Source organism: Trichechus manatus, unplaced genomic scaffold (assembly GCF_000243295.1).
Source record: "Trichechus manatus latirostris isolate Lorelei unplaced genomic scaffold, TriManLat1.0 scaffold00067, whole genome shotgun sequence".
NCBI classification, from domain to species: Eukaryota; Metazoa; Chordata; class Mammalia; order Sirenia; family Trichechidae; genus Trichechus; species Trichechus manatus.
In genome coordinates, this window is record NW_004444003.1 from 863,691 (window position 1) to 884,880 (window position 21,190).

The following is a 21,190-nucleotide window of genomic DNA, read 5'->3' on the forward strand; positions in this document are numbered from 1 at the left end:
GGAAACTGGAGTAACTCTCGTCCCATGTGGGAGGATTGTTTCCAAAAGCAAGTGGCTTGAGAAGGGCACATCTGAGGCTCAGATTTTCCCTGAGATGCGACTGCAATAGAAAGCCGGGCAGAAGAAACAGGACCCGAACGCCGGCCGCAAGCTCGGGCGAAGGGAGATAGGCGAGCGCGCCCGCGAGTCGCTCGCTCCGGCTCGCAGCCAGCCGGGCCTGCCGCTAGGGGACGCAGCGAGCACGCCGGGTCGCCGGCGCGGCTGACAGAGGACGGCTCGGCGCCGGCTCCTTTAGGTCAGCCCCTGAGCTGGGCCAGGGACGGGAGGCGGGAGGAGACTGCAGGGGACGCGCAGCGGAGCGCCCAGGCTGTCACCGAGGACTCGCCGCCCGCGCTGACCCAGGACGCCGGCTTCTGGGAACCCCCAGTCACCACCCCTTCAATTTCCCCCACCCGGGTCCTCGGCTCCCACTCGCCGGTGAGCATCCGCCAGGGGCGAGGGCGATGTCTGCCCGCGCCCGCTGCGGTCTGGCGGGGAGCCGGGCACAGCCGCTCGCACCCCTCTGGTGCTTCTCAGCCGCCCTGGGGGTGCTGTGGTCCCCGGTCTCCCAGGCGTTCAACTTGGACGTGGAGAAGCTCACCGTGTACAGCGGCCCCGAGGACAGCTACTTCGGCTATGCGGTGGACTTCCACTTACCTGACGCGCGCACGTAAGTCGCTGCTCCCGGGGAGTTTGCGCACTTGGGCGAACCCGGGTCCCAGTCTCGGCTCCTGCCCCTCTGCTGGGGGCTGGCGCCTTCCCCCGGGAACCTGGAGCAAGGCGGTTCCTGAGGTTCCATCCTGCTGCCCGCTTTGGGTCCCATCCTGGTCCCCACCACCAGCCACTTCCCTCCCCTTCCGTGCTAGATTTGCCTTGTGAGTTTTGAACTAGAGGCATGCCACTTGCACAGAATACAAAAGTGCTTGAGACTTCCTTGTACAAAGACTTCTACATCATACAAAGGAGAGAACGGGACCTAGCAGTCTCAAGCCAGTTAAAATAACGACAACAACATGATCTGTTTATACGTAGCCTGTAACAATTAAGTGTCTGGGCGCAAGTGCTGTCTGCTACAAGCAGCTGGCCTCTGTCCTTCGCTTTTTCTTTCTTCGCTCATCTTAGTGTATACACATAGCTCCACCTAGAGAAGAGTAAGGACTGTTTACACCCTCTTCCAAACCAGGTTTCCGACGCCGGCAAATTTATAGGAGAAAATCAAGTTTGACAGTCGGTCCCCATCATGAATACTTTCCCGACCCCCACCCCCACCCCAGATCGCAGTGCCCATGCTGCTACAAAGGCTGCATTTCATTCTCACACTTGCATGATTCCCAAGGAGTGACTTTCTTCAATCCAACTCTTTTGCAGAGCGAGTGTCTTGGTGGGAGCGCCCAAAGCCAACACCAGCCAGCCGGATATCATGGAAGGGGGCGCCGTCTATTATTGCCCCTGGCCCGCAGAGGGGTCTGCTCAGTGCAGGCAGATACCGTTTGACACCACCAGTAAGTGATCTTTGTCATTCTGAGCAGCGGGTCCTGGTTTCAAAGAAGCAGAGCCTTCCTGGAGTCAGCTTCCCACTTTTCTTTGTACTTTACCCTGTCCGGTGTGTTTGTGTCTGTGGGCTAGGCAGGTCCCTAGAGAGATCAGCTTGTTCAAGCCTGAGTAAAGGCAAGCACAATGTTTAGTGAACCCTGGAGAGGGATCTTGAGTATTTGGATGCATCCTAGTAACTTCTGTAACCTTAATGTCCCGAAATGAGCATTTTCAGAGTGAGTGGATGCTTTGGAGAGGTACATATGTTACACCCTAACCTTGCTCATGGAGAGAATTTGGTTGCTTCCCAAGGACAGATAAAGGAAAAGACATATCCTTACCATTTACAGTGCCCGAGCTCCAAGGCAGGTCTCAGCTGCTGCAGACCCAGACTTCACTCCATGTTGCTGTTTAATTCTTTGCAGAAAGAAAGAATTTTCTTTCAAAATATTGGACATTGGATGCAAACTAGTACAGGCAGAGTGTGGATGGATTACATTCATTTCCAAAATCCCTAGACAGATGTTTCTTATTTAATTAAAGGGAAAATACATTTTAAGCAATTCAGGCTGGTTATGTTTTCTCTTTGGCCCCTGAGAAAATAATTTAAACTTAATGCTTTCAAAAACAGTAACATTGAAAATTTTAATTTGTACCACCAAAATTTTATGAATTCCAAAGGGACACATTATCAGAAAGCAAATATCTCTTTTTTAGAGAAATGTGAATATCTCAACTCAAATAACGTTGTTTTATGAACAATCATTTAAAATACCTTTTGTTGCCCACAAATATGTAATAACATCATTCTTGATTTCTTTTAATTTTTCATTGCTACATTAGTATGCATTTAGAGTTTATGTTGAATATCTATTTTTACAAAATTTTAATGAAATCGTGTGGGTGGTATCTACCTGTTGCTTTGACTAAATTGTATCTTTTTTCTTAAACAAGAAAGCAGTATCCATTCTATGAATATGGAAATCATTTCAAAGAAAAAAAAATCCTATGTAAGCATTACCTTGAATTACGACCAAAGTAGGAAAGCATTTTATAAAAGCATTTTAAAATTATGTTTTTCATATCTATGTATGGTCACAATAGCTTATTTACCATGTTGTTAAGCAATGTAGGTATTTCCTACCACTTATTATAAGCTTTTACTTTTAAATTTAGTTATCAGAAGCTGGAAAAATTAAGCTTCTTGATGTTAATTTGTAAAGGAAATCCTTCGATCAATTGTTTTATCAGGACTTTAGATGCCTTTTAGTTACTGACCTCTAGCTTGAGAATAAACTTCTTAAATCGGAAAAATTAAGCATTTAAGCATAAATCTAATGCCATTTTAATAATTCATGTGAAATCATTTGTATTTAAAGAGTGTTTTAAAACTAGACCTTGAAAAATAAAGACAAATCATTGGTATTATTTGAAAGTAAGTTAAGCACAATGAATATTTACATTTAGAGACATTTTTGATGGGTTTTTATCAAGAAGTAACCTATAGTCATGGAAATGACTTTAATAACCTTCTAGAACATTCCTGTAACATATCCAATCAGGATCTAGTTAGCATGTTCTTCCTTATAAAGGAAGAACCAATGTCTGGCCAGATAAATCATACCTGAATACCTTCCTAAATCCTAATCCCAGTAGATAATCATGGTTCGATAGACGAAAACCAGAGAATCCAGACATCAATATGAACTTTTAAAACCTGGCTACCCCCAACAGAAACCTTCAATGTTAAATTAGCTATAAGTAGTACTTTCCAAAAATTTGTTCTAAAGCGATTGTTTAGAGCTTTGAGTTCACTTTCCCACAGAGAACTAATGGCGGAAGATTGTACTTTGGTTTCCAGAATAACCCACAGCAATGCACTTCACCCTTATTGTAGCTGAATTGTATTTGCAAAGAAACAGAAGAGAACAAACTAGTACAATGTTGGCAATTAAACAAACAGAATAATAAGAATGTTGAGAAAAGATCTGTTTTAATTGGAAAAAGATGAGGCATAGATAGTATCTTCTGTGCAGGTTCTGAGGAAGACATCTGGATATCTTAAAGGGCTTTAGAGATTAATGCTGCTGGTCTTACATCATGTCTTGTTTTACCTTCAATTGTATGTTTTTTTCTTTTTCTCAATGGATAGATGCACTCACCCTACTATTGTAGTTATCAATCATTATCACAGTGATTTGGGGATTCATAAATGGAACAAAGCAAGGGAAAGAAATAGGAAGGGAAATAGGTGTTCCTCAAATAATTGATCAGGAATTGAAAAAAAAACAAGGAAGAGGAGGCCACACAAAGTTTGAAGAAATGAATGGTCCATGATGGAATGAACGATGCGCAGTGACTTGTGAAAAACTAGGAGAGTTTTATTGAGAGAGAAGATAGTAATAGTTGAGCAAAGAAAGTTCCCCGTGTCAGCCATCAGGGGGTACTGTGGGCCCAGGAACCTTGGTTGCTATTGGGAATGGCCTCAGGATGGGTGGAAAAAGGCATCAGAGGACCACAGCTCAGGTGTTTGCTACTGAGTGGGTGCTCGCACTCTGTCTCACTCTACCATTATGTCATCCATGTGTCTCGATGCCATGGAACTGGCAGGGGCTGCCTTTGATGAGAAGCTGGAAAGGAGGAAGGTACAGCAGAAGCCAGTATAGCTCTTTCCAATTTTTTGTGTTGGTTTTGTGGACAGAGTGATCTTGGAACCAAAGACGAAAGGCAGAAACAAGGGCATTGCTGACTCTGGGTCTTGCAATCAGTGTTGCCAGATGTATAACATTTATTGATCACCTACTACGTACCGGTCACTTTATATACATTATTTTCAATCCATAAAACAAAACAACCATGCAAAATTCATTTTATGAATAAGGAAACTGACATCAAAGTTGTTAAAAGAGATACGCCCCAGACCATACAATGGTAAACAGTTGAGGCATGGTTGGAGTAGAGGTCTGCCTACTCCAAAGCCTGCCTCTTTACACTACCCTGCCTTCCTTCTAGAAAGGGGATAGGATTAGCTCTAATGGAGTGCAAGTTTGGGATAACACCTGGGTTCCATGGAGCCCTGGTCAGATTGCATGGAGCTGAAGCACTGCCCATTTTCCCTCCCTTCCCTCTGCTTCTCCATCCCAGCATGACTCAGGAAAAAAAAAAAAAAAAAAATTGCCGTCAAGTGGATTCCGACTCATAGTGACCCTATAGGACAGAGTAGAACTACCTCACGGGGTTTCCAAGGAGTAGCTGGCGGATTCGAACTGCCGACCTTTTGGTTAACAGCCAAGCTCTTAACCACTGCGCCACCAGGCTTCCAACATTAGCTTTACAAAATTACAATTAAAATGATCCTTCAGAGAAGATCTAAGGAGCTGTGGCAGTGCAATTGGAGCTTGGCTGTTAACCGAATAAAGTTGGCAGTTCAAACCCACCATCTACTCTGTGGGCGAAAAGGCCTGGCAATCTGCTCCCATAAAAATTACAGCTTAGGAAACTATAGGGCAGTTCTACTCTGTCACTACAGGGTCACTATGCTGTGAGTTGGAATCGACCTGATGGGAGTGGGTTTTAGGATATTCCTCTTGGAGTCTCCAGGTGGTGCAACGGTGAATGCACTTGATTGCTAACCAAAAGCAAAGGTTGGAGGTTCAAGTCCACCCAGAGGCACCTGGAAGAAAGGTCTAGTGATCTGCTTCTGAAAAAATCAGCCACTGAAAATGCTATGGAGCACATTTCTACTCTGACACACATGGGGTCACCATGAGTTGGAGTCGACTCTGTGGCAACTGGTTTTTCATACGCCCCTTGTTTGCTAAAGCTCTTCCACAAAAGGCCTCCTCAGTATCCCCAGTCGGCTGCCTCCAGAGTTCCTCTCTGCCCAGTGCCAGCACTTTATGGTTTCCTCCACAAAAAAGGAAGAAAACTTCTCTGCTTGACAAAATAATGGCTCTGAGTGATAGGCACCCACCAACTGACCTTCCCATAATACAGTGTGATGTATCCGGCATAAATATATACAGTATTGCAAATATTCTTCTCTAAAGGTCTGAATGACTTTCTCTTGTCTGCTTTTACTATTATTTCTGAATTCAAGACATCGTAAGTACATGTGACCTTTTGATGAAGTTGTTTCAACTTGTCTAGGCCCCTGGGGTGTCTATAATTTAGCGTTCTGCCGTGGTTAACCTACTAAATTCTCTCAGCCTAGGCATTGAGGGAGAAAGGCCTATAACTTAGTCTCTGAATCTGATTTGAGATTCTGTACCGTAGTTAGTTTAAGGTCAACTACCTTTTTTTAAAAAACTGACCTTTAGTTTGGAAAAAAATTCATTAAATAATCATTATTTATTTTATTTTTACCTTATATAATTTGGACTTTTTTAAAAAACTACTTCTCATGATAAATGTAAAAACAGAGGAAGTTTGGAATAGCCTAGTGCTTCAAATGCATGAATACTATTAAAATCTGTGCTCCTTTCAAATATGGAAAAAGGAAACCTTGGGGAAGCATATGGTGGTGGAGGAGGTGCAAAGAGTAGATAATTTTCCAGCTCTGTACAAAATCAAGTGGTTCCAAAAAAGCACTTCTTTCATCTCCCTTCTTACTTCAGTAGAGTAAAATTCTTCCTCATCACCAGATTGATTTCTGTCACTTTTGCCTCAGGAACGCTCTAAATTATGCCCATGTTTTAAACAGCTTAAGATGTCACATTTGTCAAAGTCACACCTCTTGTTTCTAAGTCTACTCTGAGACTCTTCTTTTTTTTTTCCCCTACATTTTCCAAACCAATTGGTGAATCGAATAAGGATTAATAGATTATGACACCGCCCCCCCCCAAAGGAAATAAAATGGAACAAATACATCACCTTTGGAATAATGAAAGGCAAATGGCGGCAATAGTAACAAAAGCATACCACACGAATATCTGATTATTTTAAATGCTTAAGTGAAAAATCTTGAGGAAAAAGATAATGGCATGTGCTAATTAATGATGTTAATCCTCATCTCACTAATAATAACTGAGAGGCGGCACGATTAGGGAGCCACATAAAAAGTGAACAGGAAGAGGTGGGAGGTGCCATGGAAATTTAGAAGTCATCTGAGAAGGACTACTAGAATTTGCCTGGCCTTAATTTAATCTTTGCTTTAAAAACAAACACACATACACACACACACACACACACACACACACACCTTAAAATGGTAGACAATTTGGTTAGGGTATTTCAAAGCTTTGGAATGGTAAGGTTTTTTGTTGGAATTGCATTTTAGTCCAGAAGGCTTTGTTTTGGGGGGTCTGTTTTATTTTGCATTGAGGGGGCCCACAATAAGAAGCAGCTTAAAGCATCTGGCACTGTGACTGGTACAGAGTTGTTTTTTGATAGTATTGGGTGTGCTGTTTCTCTCATGTGAGGTTTGGGAAACATATTGGTCACATAAGTCTTGCTTCTCTAACTTCCTCAGAAAGAAATCAGTTTTTGTTCAGGAACAAAGAAAGGAAAAATGTAGGTCAGAGCTACCCAAGTAAATGACAGAGGAAATAACGCGAATGTGACAGAACTCAGGAACAGCAGAAATTGTTGGGCTCTAGTAAGTTCTGTTGGAAGGTGAAAAAAGAAAGCCTGAAGATAACCTGCTTTCTTTAAGAATTAACTATGCCAAAAGTAGAGTAAGTTTTGCTCCTCAGAAAAACACGTGTGTATGTTGTTGTTGCTGTCGTTAGGTGCTGTTGAGTCAACTTTTGACTCGTAGCGACTCCATGTGACAGAGTAGACCTGCCCAATAGGATTTTCTTGGCTTGACCTTTACAGGAGCAGATTGCCAGGTCTTTCACAGAGCCGCTGGGTGGATTCGAACCGAAACACTTTTGGTTAGCAGCTGAGCACTTAACTGTTACACCACCAGGGTTCACACATATACATATACATATATATATATATACAGAAAACTTATGCTGCTAAGTGCTGATTCCACTGCGTCATCAAAGATGGCTTAGCTGGATGTCTTTCTTACTCTAGGAGCAATTCATGATGGCTATCATGCTTGAATATGCTGACCGGACAGATAAAACCAACATCTCCAGGTTTCTGTCAACTGGCTCAGACTTCCATGCTACAGAACACAATATAGTCCCGACATGAAAAGGGAGGAGGCAGCCGTGCCTACAGCACCTAGAAACCGAGGAAGCAATTAGAAAAAGGAAGTCCTTGAACCTCTATCTAGAAATGGGAAACAGATCTGCTCTACAGCTAGTTGAGCAGTATGAGCATTAGGCGCCTGTTGCTTAATCTGCAAAATTCTTTCAAGAAGCTGGAAATCTGTGTGATGGAACAGGCTTCCAGGCACTTGGCAGGAATATTCCAGGCAGCAGCTGCAGCATTCTGGGAGAAATGTAGAAAATAGTCTTGAAGTTCTTCTGAAAGAAAAACACACTGACATTTAAGCTGAGCGGCTGAGATGAGTACGTTCCAACTTTACCTGTTGTGGAGAAAGAGCTCTATATCTGTGAGTTGTGTGACTAAAGAGAGCTGTCAACAATACCGAAATGCTCAGCTCAGGTGTGGCCTGAGTGAAAACATCCAAATCCATGAACATGGATTTTTTTTAAGGAAGTTAGATTAGAAGACTAATTAAAGAATAATAAAAGACTTACTAAAAGCATGTATTCATCCTTTAACCAGCAAGCATGTTTGGACACTTTAAAATAATGCCCAGTTTTTCCAAATTCAGTTTACATACAGCTTTACAGAAATGTATCTATTGCATAAAGCAGGGTGTAGCTGCATAATGAAATCCTGAAATAGATTAAAAATAATTTCAATTCTGGGTTACGTTATGAGAAGATTTAAGATAGATGTGCAGGCAAACCATGGTTCACCAATAAGTGATTTATACTTAAAACATTCTACCTACTCCACCAGTGTTATTCTGTTATGGACTTTAGGCAGGCCACTCTCAGAAAGATGTCACCAGATGCTCTGGAATGAACAGAGCTCAACCTCAACCATACAGAAAGGCCGGCACCTAGATCTCTGAGATTTAGTGTTATCACTCCACTCCAAATATCTGCCAAATAGACTTTTCTAAATCCAGAAATATTGGTGAAAGTGGTCCCTTACCCTTTTACTTGTTTTTGCAAAAATAAGGCATAGATTACAAAAATAAGTCTTGGTAGAACTGGTTTCCAGGCATTAAAAACGGGAGGGAGGGGTTGATTGATTATAAAGGAGCAGCGCAAGGGAATTGGGGTGGGGAGGGATGGAACTGTTGTTTATCTTGATTGTGCTGGTGAATATATATATGACAGTGTGTGTTTGTCAAAATCCAGAGAACTTTGAGGGAGTTTTACTGTATGTAAATAAAAACAAAACAAAAAGGAAAATAATAAAAAATGTTATGGAGAATGCTAGAGAATTATATATTGCGTATGGTAATTAAATCTGTTTTGTGGTCATTGCTATAAGCATGTGGACATTAAGCTCTTAGAGTAGGGGAAGGTCTGATATAGCTGATACCTTCTTGAGTAAGACCACCTTTTCTGAGTAAAATACCTGGAAATGTAAGGACGCATATTATCGCTGAAGAGCTTAGGCTACTGGCCCTATATAAGAGTGAACAATTAGTGGGATCTTCTTTATCATTCTTAAATAAAGGATAATATGTTGAGAATGTGTTTAGTGAGAGAACTGTAAATAAAAACATGTTGAGTAAAGCTAAATTTTTGCATCAAAGTGTCATACTGGTGTAATTCCCATGTCCTTATGAAATTCAGGCATGGGACCTCTCACTGACAGGCAGTAAACTAAAGAAATCTCACTTCAAACAGAGGGTTGTAGTTATCAGAATTGGAATGAGTGCACTGCGGGGCATTTGCTTACTAACATGAGCTCAGTTTTATTCTTTAGCTCCATTTGACATACGGACACGGATTTGAATAAAATGACGCAGAAGCCTCTATCAATCTGCCCTGATTTCCAGAACATACAGAGATTAGGGAGAAGGGCACACACACCAGTCCTACAGGAATAGGTTTATTCAAGGACCCTACACGGCCTGCATTATACACAGCATCTTATCCCCTGTGTAGTTGTGGAAGCCAACTCCCCATAGTCAGGTTATGGCTCCATTTCAGATTTGTCTCAGTTGTCATCCCTCCATGATTTACTCAGATGTCTCCCCTCTTGCCACACTGTTTACACAACCTATCTCTTTAGTCCAGTACATCAGACCACTGCATGGCTATCTCAAGCACAACAAACACGTATTACAGACACACACGTCCCCAGTCACCCCAGACCCATGTCCTTGTACCCCTTTCTTAACTACCCAGAATGTCTTATCTCCCAGTGATGATTTTCTGGTACTCCTGGCTTCTCTCTTCCTATAACACCCAATAGGACATATGTTTCAGAAATCAATCCTAAAATTGTCTCAAATCCTTTTTGGAAAACAGAGGCATAACACTAACATATAAACAGCCTAAATGTTGATAGTCAAGTACATTATGGCACAATCACACAATTAATATTATATAACCATAGAAAATGTGGTGTAGAAAGAATCAGTATTAATATGGTAAAATGCTTTTGTTTTAGTGTTAAGTGAAAAGCATAAAATTCAAAATTGTATTTACAACCTTTAAAAGAGTACGAGAAGGGAAATGCAACAAAAGAGACCATCTTTGGGAAATGTGATTAAAACAGGTTATTTTTATCAAATAATGATAAAAATAAACCTGTAGAAAATTCCAGATGAAATTATTGAGTTCACTGATGTATTATGAAGGTTAACAATAAAAAACAAAAATCAAAGCTGTTTATTGGATGATAACAATCTTAGTTGCTCCCTCTTTTGTCTTGGGTGCAGATGGTAGAGGAGTTTGGAAATGTACTTGTTTAAATTTAATTGCTTTTGTTGCAAAATACTGAAGACCAAGGATATTTTCAGTAACAGTAATGTGTAAGATTAAGATGCCGGTGGAGTATCACCTGTCTGCATTCTAGATTGTATCTTCATCAGTAGGACTATAGTCTAATGGTCTGACATGACAGTTTTTACAGCCTTTTAGAATAAGAGAGCTGTGTGTGCCTGGGTAAGTTGAGCATGCTAGAGGAAATTAATTCACAATCTTTTCATACTGCAGTCAGCTCACAGAACTTGTTATAAGAGGCCATTGCAAAGATCAGGGTGACCATGTTGTTGTTAGCTGCTACCCAGCCAGCTCCCGACTCATGGTGACCCCATGCACAAGGGAATGAAATATTGCCTGGTCATGTGCTGTCCCCATGGTTGGTTGTGGATAGTACGATTATGATCCATAAGGTTTTCATTGGTTAACTTTTGGAAATAGATTGCCAGGCCTTTCTTCCTAGTCTATCTTAGTCTGGAAGCTCCGGTGAAACCTGTTCAACATCATTGCAACATGCAAGCCTCCTCTAACAGACGGGTGGTAGTTGCACATGAGGTGTGTTGGCTGGGAGTTGAACCTGGGTCTCCCGCATTGAAGGCGAGAATTCTACCACTGAACCACCACTGTCCCTTAGGGTGACCATAGGTCTAGATAATCGTGTGGACTTTAGAATACATAAGGCATTTGATATAGTCAAAACATCCATGAAAACTCTCTCCCTGTGTTTGGGAGATACATTCATGAGCTCATCCCATGCTCATGTCATAAAGCATTATTCAATTTCACCGATTGACTTGCTGTTTAGTTCTTGATGTGTTATGTGCAATAATCAGATATTTTCCCTTTATAACCCATTACATATGTGCCAGGGACAAGTTATAAAGTCCATTTAAAGGATTTCTTCTGGGGTACATGGTTTCCCTCAGTCCAAGTAAGATCTGAAAATATTCTGTTGAGCCAAGATGTGTCTGTTTTCATAACCTAAGTAGGTCAATGTACTTGTCAGCAGTATTGGTGGAACATGGCAGAGTGAGAAGTTGGCAGGGGGTGTGAGGGGCTGATAAAGTGAAAGCTAGTGCAGCATTTCTGCAAGTCTCTTGTACATACACTAGCCCTTTGAGTAGGCATGAAGGAAAAGAAGAAAGGTCCTGTGTCAAATAGGTTTGCATTCTCTCCCCTTCTGTGAGATTCACAATGTACACTCTCCTAGAAAAACTACTTAGAATTCATGAACTAAAGAAACCCATTGGATTCATAGGATAGGACATTCGTCAACATTCATTATTTCTTCTCACATTTCTTAAGCCAAAGTATGCCTGAATTATGCTATAACAACAAATAATCCCAAATCTCTGGTTTAATACAGTCAAGGCTCATTTCTTGCTCACACTGTATGCCCGATATGTGCAACTCACACTATGTGAGTTGGTAGGGAGGCTCTGCTTATTCAGGTCACCCAGGGACCCATGCTAAGGGAGGCTCCTTGTTGCCACATGCTTCCAAGATCACCCTAGAAGGAAAGGGGATGTGGCAAATTGCACACTGTCTCTTACAACTTAAAACTTGACATTCATTACTTTTCACGTTTGGTAGGCCAATGCATGCCTAGGAGGTTGGCTCTGCCAACTTATTTTAATATATAACACTGGTGGCGCAGCGGTTAAGAGCTTGGCTGCTAACCAAATGTTGGCAGTTTGAATCCACCAGCTGCTCCTTGGAAACCCTATGGGGCAGTTCTGCTCTGTCCTATAGGGTCAGTATGAGTCGGAATTAACTCAATGGCAACGGGTTTGGTTTTTGGTTTATCAACATCTTATAGTACATATTTTGGGGACATACCAAAATAGCATAGTTCTTTTGGGCTACAGTCCTAAGCGCACACTTACATTAGGGAGCAGACTCATGACAAAGAAATGGAGATGTTTCTGTCAACAGATAGAAAGATACCTGAGACTTATATACAATCAGTCCTCAACCTGTTCCAGCCAGTCGCCATTCTCTCCACAAATACGAACTGTTTTATTAGATGAATCATTGGGACCCTTTGTACCACAGCATGTTCTGGCAACAAGGATGAGCTCTTGATGAAAATAAAACCATATAACAGGAGGTAGTGTAAATACATTTTCAAGTGCTATTGGTAGGCACATTTATGCAGCCTTCTTCCTGAAACCGAACCATATCCCATATTTAAAACCGTTGGCTTTGAAGTCATATTGAAGAGATTTACGTCAGTTAGTCTGCTTCCTGGGATTCCCGTGCTGAGAGGTTTTCATTGATTCTTGAAGCAAATAGATTATCAGGCACTAAACAGAGGCATGCTGTGCTCTTGACAATCGGATGGTAACATATACGCCACATTGAGAGTTCTCCATTTCTCTAGCTTCATCTAAGGCTAAGATATCTGCTCCCAGGCAATTTTTCCAAGTGTGAGAAAACCTAGAGATGAGAGAAAGTATGAAAAATTCAAGCAGCTGAAAGAAAATCACTATGGTTGGGAATGACGAGATGATGCTGGTAAGGTAAGCCCCAGCCAGGTCCTATAGGGTTTTATAAACCTGATTTTAAGCATTTTTGCATTTTAGCAAGAACTCTGACTTCAGGATAGAGAATGAATTTGAGGGTGCAAGCCTAAAGGGAGGGAGGCCCATCAGGAGGCTGTTGTGGTAACAGAGGCTAAAGGAAATGTTGGTCATAGCTGGAGAAGTGGCAAAAGGGAGGGGAAGAAGTAGATGGATCTGAGAGAGATTTAAAAGGAAGAATCGACGGCAATTTATTACTGAATTTAATTTGGGAGTGCAGTAGAGATGGTGGTCAAGGATACATTCCAAACTTCTGGCTTGGTTAACAGGCTCCCGTTTTACTAGGTATAAAATAGTCAGCAAGCTAAACGTGCTCCTTAACCTCACAATATTCAAGTCCAGAAAGAGGAAGACTAGTACCTGGCAAGTCTAATCCAGTCATAGGTGCTGCAGCGCAGAAAGTCACGAATGTTTTAGGCAGTAAAGAGGGTTCGTGTGTATCAGGGAAGGCTTTTCAGAGGAGGAATCACTAGAGGTGAGAACCTAAGAGTAATGTGTATGCGCAGGTACGTGCGTCTGTCTCAGTGGTGGGGGTAGGGGGGTGGAAAGAGAGAAAACTGGTCCAGCCAGTATGGATGATATGAAATGAGTTGTAGAATGTGAGGTCAGAGTTGACGTCTTGATCAATACGATCCAACTGTAACCAGCTCCGCTTCTGCAAGTTTTCTGTCATAGTGTTGTTGTTTGCTGCTGAGTCCATTCTGACTTCTAGCAACTCCATGTGACAGAGTAGAACGGCCCCAGATGGTTTTCGTGGCTGTAATATTTATGGAAGCAGATTGCCAGGTCTTTCTTCCGTGGAGTGGGTTCAAACTCCCAACCTTTCGGTTAGCAAATTAGTGCACCACCAGAGCTCCTTTGTGTCATAGTAGGGGATTTTTTTTTTTTAATTTGCTCTGTTTTCTGTGGGGTAGAATATTAGCTGTCACAAATGGCTTAACATTTCCTTATGGAGAGATAATTCTCTCACTTCTTAACATTCGCTCCTCTAGCTGCATCATATAAGTGAGCATAATACCCACACACACACAAAAATTTCACCTGCATTATACCCACAAAAGTCCATATATATTTCTAGAACAAACCTCACATAAGACCTTAATTAAGTTATATATGAAAAACAACTGTAGCAATGGGTACTTCAGGCTATTTCAGATGATATTATATGATGTAGAAAAACTCATTCATATTTATTAATAAATGTCTGAAGAACACTGACTAGGCACTATAGTTATTAAAGACAGGAAGTTGGAAACCTGATCTCAATTCTAGGGAAGACAGTACAGGCAGGGAAATAATTATAGCAGAATATGTACATTCCCATCCAGATCAGAAAAACCGAGAGGAATGATTGTAGTACAGCCTTTACTATTGCTATCCCAAACCTGTATTTATGAACATTAAGTCTCTAAGAGCATTGTTATTGTTGTTAGTTGCTGTCAGGTCAGTTGCGACTCATGGTGACCCCATGTATACAAAGAAGAACTGTGCTCCATGGGGTTTTCATGGCTATAACCATCTGGAAGCAGTTTGCCAGGCCTGCCTTCTGAGGCGTCTGTGGGTGAGTTCAAACCATCAACTTTTCGGCTAGTAGTTGAGTGCTTAATTGTTTGCACCATTCGGGGACTCCTAAAAGCATATAGTGGGCTTCATTAATATTTGGTTACATATGAAGTCAAACATTTGAATAGTTATATAAGCAAATAACTTAAAAGAAGCCCTTGTGGCACAACAGTTAAGCGCTCAGCTGCTAACCGAAAGGTTGGTAGTTTGAACCCACCCAGCGGCTCTGTGAGAGAAAGACCTGGTGATCTGCCCCCATAAAGATTAAAAACAAAAAAAAACCCGTTGCCTTTGAGTGTATTCCGACTCATAGCAACCCTATAGGACAAAGTAGAACTGCCCCATAGGGTTTCCAAGGAGTGGCTAGTGGATTTGAACTCCCAACCTTTTAGTTAGCAGCCAGATTCTTAACTGCTGTGCCACCAGGGCTCCCCATAAAGATTACAGCCTAGAAAACCCTACGAGGCAGTTCTACTTTGTCACATGGGGTCGCTGTGAGTCGGAATCAACTTGATGGCACCTAACAACAACAACTTAAAATAAAAGTTTAGTGATTTCCAGAAGAGAAACTAGAAAAATGAGCCAGAAGCCTTTTGAATTCTGGAAGGCTAGGAGGGTTTATCAGACTTATCACTGACTGTCTCCAGGGAGTAGGATGTTAATGGCCTTTCACTTAACTTCTTTATACAGTTTTTGCTACTTATGTTATTTGGCATTTTTAAAACAATACTCTGAAAGAACATCAATTTGGGGGGAAAAAAAGAAGAAGAGTTCTTGGCCCTACATTTTAAAACAGGTTTTTAAGGAAGTGATTTGGACAAGTTGACAATGGGGAGAAAAGGAATTTCACAAGAGAAATGTCATGCATGAAGGCGTTGGAGTGAGACTGTAGGGAATAGAAAGAAAGTTACCCTGAATGGAAAGGAAACACCATACCTGGAGATGAGGCTGTTGGGTCAGGGGCCCCAGTTGTGGTGGGCAGGGTATTTAGATTTGATCTATTAGATGAAGACAGGAAAAGTATCTAGTGTGTGTGTGTACTTGTGTGTGCGTGCACATATTTGTACATGGTATGCATATAAGGAGCCCGTGGTGGCACAACAGTTAAGTGCTCGGCTGCTAACCAAAAGGTTGGCAGTTTGAACCCACTCAGTGGTTCCGTGGAAGAAAGACCTGGTGATCTGCTCCCATAAAGATTACAGCCTAGAAAACCCTATGGGATAGTTGTACTCTGTCACATGGGGTCGCTGTGAGTTGAAAATCAACTCAACAGCACCTAACAACAACATGCATACACAATATAAATCAGAAATCTCAGTTCTATAGAATATTCATTTAATCAGAATACCACAAAACATTATAAAGAAAATGAGTTAGTGTAATATTTTCCTAAAATGCTTGAAAATTTCCAATAAGATGAAGGCTACAGAGGTATTCTTTAATGGTTTTTAGTAGTGGTTTGGGGGTATTGGAAATGACACATTTGGATATTTAATTTTTTTTTATTGTTGCAGTTAAATGAAGTTTACATTTCAAGTTAGTCTCTCATACAAAATTTTTTTTTATATATACATTGTTATGTGACACTAATTGCTCACCCCATTCTGCGACAGCACACTCCTCCTTTCCACCCCTGATTCCCCATGTCCATTCAACCAGCTTCAAACCCTCTCTGCCTTCCCCTCTCACCTCTGGACAGAAGCTGCCCCTCTGATCTCTTGTATCTACTTGACTAAGAGGCACACTCTTCATGATTATCGCTTTATGTCCTACAGTCCAGTCCAATCCCTGTCTGAAGAGTTGGCCTTGGAAATTGTTTTAGTTCTGGTGTGATAAGAGAGTCCAGGGGCCATGCTTTCCAGAGTATCTCCAGTCTCAGTCAGACCATTAAGTCTGGTCTACTTACTAGAATTTGAGTTCTACAACCCATCCTTCTGCTGCTCCATCAGGGACTCTCTGTTGTGTTCTCTGTCAGGACGTTCATTGGTGGTAGCTGGGCACCATCTATTTCTTCTGGTCTCAGGCTGATGAAGTCTCTGGTTTATGTGGTGCATTCTGTCTCTTGGGATAATACTTTCCTTATGACTTTGGTGTTCTTCATTCTCCTTTACTCCAGGTGGTTGGGACCAATTGATGCATCTTAGATGGCTGCTTGCAAGCTTTTAAAACCCCAGATGCCACTCACCACAGTAGGATGCAGAACGTTTTCTTAATAAGCATTGTTATGCCAATTGACCTAGATGTCCGCTGAAAACATGGTCCCCAGACGCCTACCCCTGCTACTCTGTCTCTCAAAGTATTTGATTGTATTCAGGAAACTTCTTAGCTTTGGTTTAGTCCAGTTGTGCTGACTCCCCCTGTAGAGTGTGCTGTCCTTCCCTTCACCTAGGATATTTAGTTTTCTATGACATAAAAATCGATCCAGGTTCTTTTCTTGGACTTGTTTCTTTTAGATAAGGAGTTTTCTGGCCACAGGTATTTTATTTTGCATTTTACACTTGAGTATTCCTTGTTGTCAAATACATAGTTTAAATCTAAATGAAACTTTTTACACCATAAATTTGAATATGGTAAAGATTATAAACAAGCTTTTAAAGATTTTTTTTTTTTTTTTGCCCTTTTCCTGATTAAAAAGTGTCTGGACAGCTCCTGAAACAGCTTTAAGAAAATCCCAAAAGGGATGCACTTAAAGTGATGAAGATCATAGGAGAAGTCACTGTTTTTCAGTACTAGGTTGAGGGCTTTATAAGTAGTTTTCAAACAGCTCCCAGTCTTGCAAAATGTGTGATCACACCTGTGTCAGTCCCAGCTCTGCTCCTCTCTCTCCCATGGTGATCTATCTTCACTTCTTGTAATACTTTCCATTTTACTAAACTAAAAGATTAGAAAAATCTGCTTGGAGCCCACATGTGCACCATATTCTGCATTCCCTCAGTCCTGCTCTGAAATGCATATTCCCAGGAAAAAAAGGAATGGAAAAGCTGGTAGGCTTGTCACCCACTGGGATTTGTACTAAGATTGCCCCAAAACCAAAGCTGCCAATTTAAGGGAGAGTTCTTCAAAATCCAGAAATGTCAGAATGACCAAATAATTTTTTAAATGCCTTTTTTTTTATATCAGTTCTAGTTTTACAGAAGAATTTTACAGAAAGTACAAAGAGCTCCCATATATCCCCTCTCCCCCCTGCACACTTTGTTTTCTGCTATTAATATCTTGCATTTGTGTGGTACATTTTTTACAATTGATGAACCAAAATTGATACATTTTGGTTCATCAGTTGTAACGAATGTTCGTAGTTTACATTAGGGTTTACTCTTTGTGTTGTATAGTCCTATAGGTTTTGACAAATGTGTGTCATGTATCCGCCATTATAGTACCATGCAGAATGGTTTCCCTGCCCTTAAAATGTCCTGTTTCACCTATTCATCCCTCTCCTATTTCCCCTGACTAAATCAATTTTTTTTTTAATTATTGTACTTTAGATGAAGGTTTACAGAACAAACTAGCTTCTTATTAAACAGTTAGTACACGAATTGTTTTGTGACATTGGTTACCAACCCCACAACATGTCAACACTCTCCCTTCTTGACCTTGGGTTCCCTATTACCAGCTTTCCTGTCCTGTCCTGCCTTCTAGTCCTTTCCCCAGGCTGGTGTGCCACTTTGGTCTCGTTTTGTTTTTTGGGCCTGCCTAATCTTTGGCTGAATGGTGAACCTCAGGAGTGACTTCATTACTGAGATAAAAGGGTGTCCAGAGGCCATACTCTCGGGGATTCTCCAGTCTCTGTCAGGCCAGTAAGTCTGGTCTTTTTTTGTGAGTTAGAATTTTGTTCTACATTTTTCTTCAGCTCTGTCTGGTATCCTCTCTTGTGATCACTGTCAGAGTAGTCAGTGGTGGTAGTCGGCACCATCTAGTTGTGCTGGACTTAGTTTGGTGGAGGCTGTGGTGGTTGTGGTCCATAAGTCCTTTGGACTAATCTTTCTCTTGTGTCTTTGGTTCTCTTCATTTTCCCTTGCTCCCGACAGGGTGAGACCAGTGGACTATCTTAGATGGCTGCTCACAAGCTTTTAAGACCCCAGACGCTACTCACCAAGGTAGAACGTAGAATATTTTCTTTATAAACTATGCTATGCCAGTTGAGCTGGATGTTCCCTGTGGTCCCCACAGCCCTCAGCCCAGTAATTTGGTCCCTCAGGGAGTTTGGATGTGTCTATGGAGCTTCCATGACCTTGCCCTGACCAAATCAATTTTATTGCTATTACCTATGGAAACCCTGGTGGCGTAGTGGTTAAGAGCTACAGCTGCTAACCTAAAGGCTGGCAATTTGAATCCACCAGGCACCCCTTGGAAACTCTATGGGGCAGGTCTACTCTGTCCTGTAGGGTCACTATGAGTCAGAATTGACTCGACAGCAAAGGTTTTAACAGGTATCTAAATATCTCAGATGGGCCTTCAAAATGTTTTTATTTTATTGTTAGGTTTTTGTTCTTTCCCCAGACAATAGATGTAGTCATGCCCACTGCAGAAAACTCACACAATACAAAAGTATACTAGACCAAAATATGTAAGGCTACTGTAACATGTAACATCCTTTCCTTCAAGGTAACCGTCATTAACAGTTTCAGTGTCTGTACATAAACACACACTCTCACATACAGCTAGACACACTGCATTTGATTTTTAAGCAGAAGTGAGATCATATTGAACAGTGTATCCTAGGAAAATTTCTAAATGAATATATGGGAGATGGTCATTCATTCAACAAACATTTATTGAGGAAATACTATGTGCCAGGCACTGTTCTAGAAGTGAGAAATGCGGAGGTGGAGCATAGAGAGCCTCTGCTTGTGGAACTTACATAAATAAGTTCTCAAGGGGAATAGACAGTCAATAAACATGCAAACTCACAGATAAAGATAATTTTAGATGGTGGTAAGTGCTATGAAGAAAATGGAGGGTAAGGGGAGAGTGGATGAAAAGGAGTAGTATGAACTAGTTGCTCAGGGAAGGTGTCTCTGAGCAAGTGGAATTTGAGCTGAAATCTGAGTGATGAGGCAGTTATGAAGAGATCTGTGGGAAGAACATTCCAGGCAGTAGGAAGAGCAAATGCAATGGCAAAATGGAAAAAGCTGGGTGTGTTCTGGGACAGCAGTCATTGCACCTGCAGCTTAAGAGACATGGTAAAGTAGGAGGAGTTGAGGTTGGAGGGCAGGCAGGGCCAAATCAAGTAGTGCCCTGTAGGCCGAGTCAGGAGTTACTGTTGCAGAGGTGGAAAAGATGGACTGTTCAGTAATAGTGGTATTAGGACAAATAGCTTTTCATATTGAAAAGAATTAAGATGTTTATGCCACATCATATACAAGAATAAGGTGGAAAAAAAATTCCCATAAACAAACTTAAAAGTTTAGCAAAAATTGGGAGAGGATATTTGCAACATATATGTGGGAAAAAGAATCAATACCCAAGATACATGAAGAATTCTTACTAAGCAATACAACTAATAACCAAATGAGAAAATGAACAAAGGGTATGTACTGGTATTTCACAGATGAAAAGGTGAATGGTTCATAAATGTGAAAAGATGGAACTTCTGGGCAACATGGTGCTGTAGTCAGAAGCACCACTCCGTCCCTCTGCAGCAGAGATCAGAAAAACTAAGTCAAACAGAGTCACATGTCAATCCTGAAACCCTAAGCATCAAATGAAGAGATAAAGAACTCAGCCAAGCACTGAATGGAATAAGAAACTGACTGAGAACATGAGTGAGGAGAAATACATGCAGAGGTCCCTTATCAGCTACCGCAGCATGGATCAGCCATCTTGGACTCCTATCAGAGATCAGTGAACAGGGTGTATGAGAAAGCAGCTTCATGGAGCTTCCAGGAGGAGACGGAACAACTGGTAACCAGCGATATAGGCTTTCCCACCCCCACCCTTTTTCACCCCCACTTAGCCTCCTCTGCTTCCTGCAGTCACAGTCTCTTGGCTGGGAATCACCAGCTTCACCCCAGTGTTGCTTGGATTCCACCAGCCTGCACTGGCCGGCTCCCTGAGTGCCTTTTGTTGGTTGCTGGTGTTGCTTTTTTCCACTTCTTTAGATTTCGTCCTTACCTCTCACCACCTCCCCATCCTTTCTCTCAAATACCTGGCTCCGTGTGCCATCTTTGCTTCTTCCTGAAAGGCTGCAAAACACCACTTGACTATGAAACTGCTTCCCGGCCTGTGCCGCCATGCTGGTGGGACCCCCAGGGCTTTTCTGTTTGTTTGTTTGTTTGCTCTGATTTGTTCTATTTTGATTTGTTTGTTTTCTTTTTCTTTTCTCAGCTTCGGAGCCACTTCTATCCGGGCAGTACCATGTGGCTTGGAAGCTACTCCCTTACTCTGTGCAGATGCACAGGGACATCCTTGGGGGCATTACTTTATTCCTGTTTTTTTTTTTTGGTTTGTTTGTTTTGGGGTTTTTTTTCTTTGTTTTGTTTTCTTCTCTCTCTTATTCCCTTTTTGTCTTTCTTCATTTCCAGTTTCTTGATTTATTCATTTTTTTCTTTTACCCTTTTT

At 41.6% G+C, this 21,190-nt stretch overlaps 1 protein-coding gene across 1 annotated transcript in view; it reads left to right on the forward strand.

Annotated features, from left to right (window-relative positions):
* The first annotated feature begins 434 nt into the window (after nt 1-434).
* Nucleotides 435-21,190, forward strand: part of ITGA8 (integrin subunit alpha 8) — a 225,592-nt gene continuing 204,836 nt past the window's right edge. Inside the window, exons 1-2 of the mRNA XM_004379662.2 lie at nt 435-709; nt 1,408-1,541. Coding sequence (XP_004379719.1) covers nt 504-709; nt 1,408-1,541 — 340 coding nt within the window. The 5' untranslated portion in view covers nt 435-503. The remainder of the gene's footprint in view (nt 710-1,407; nt 1,542-21,190) is intronic.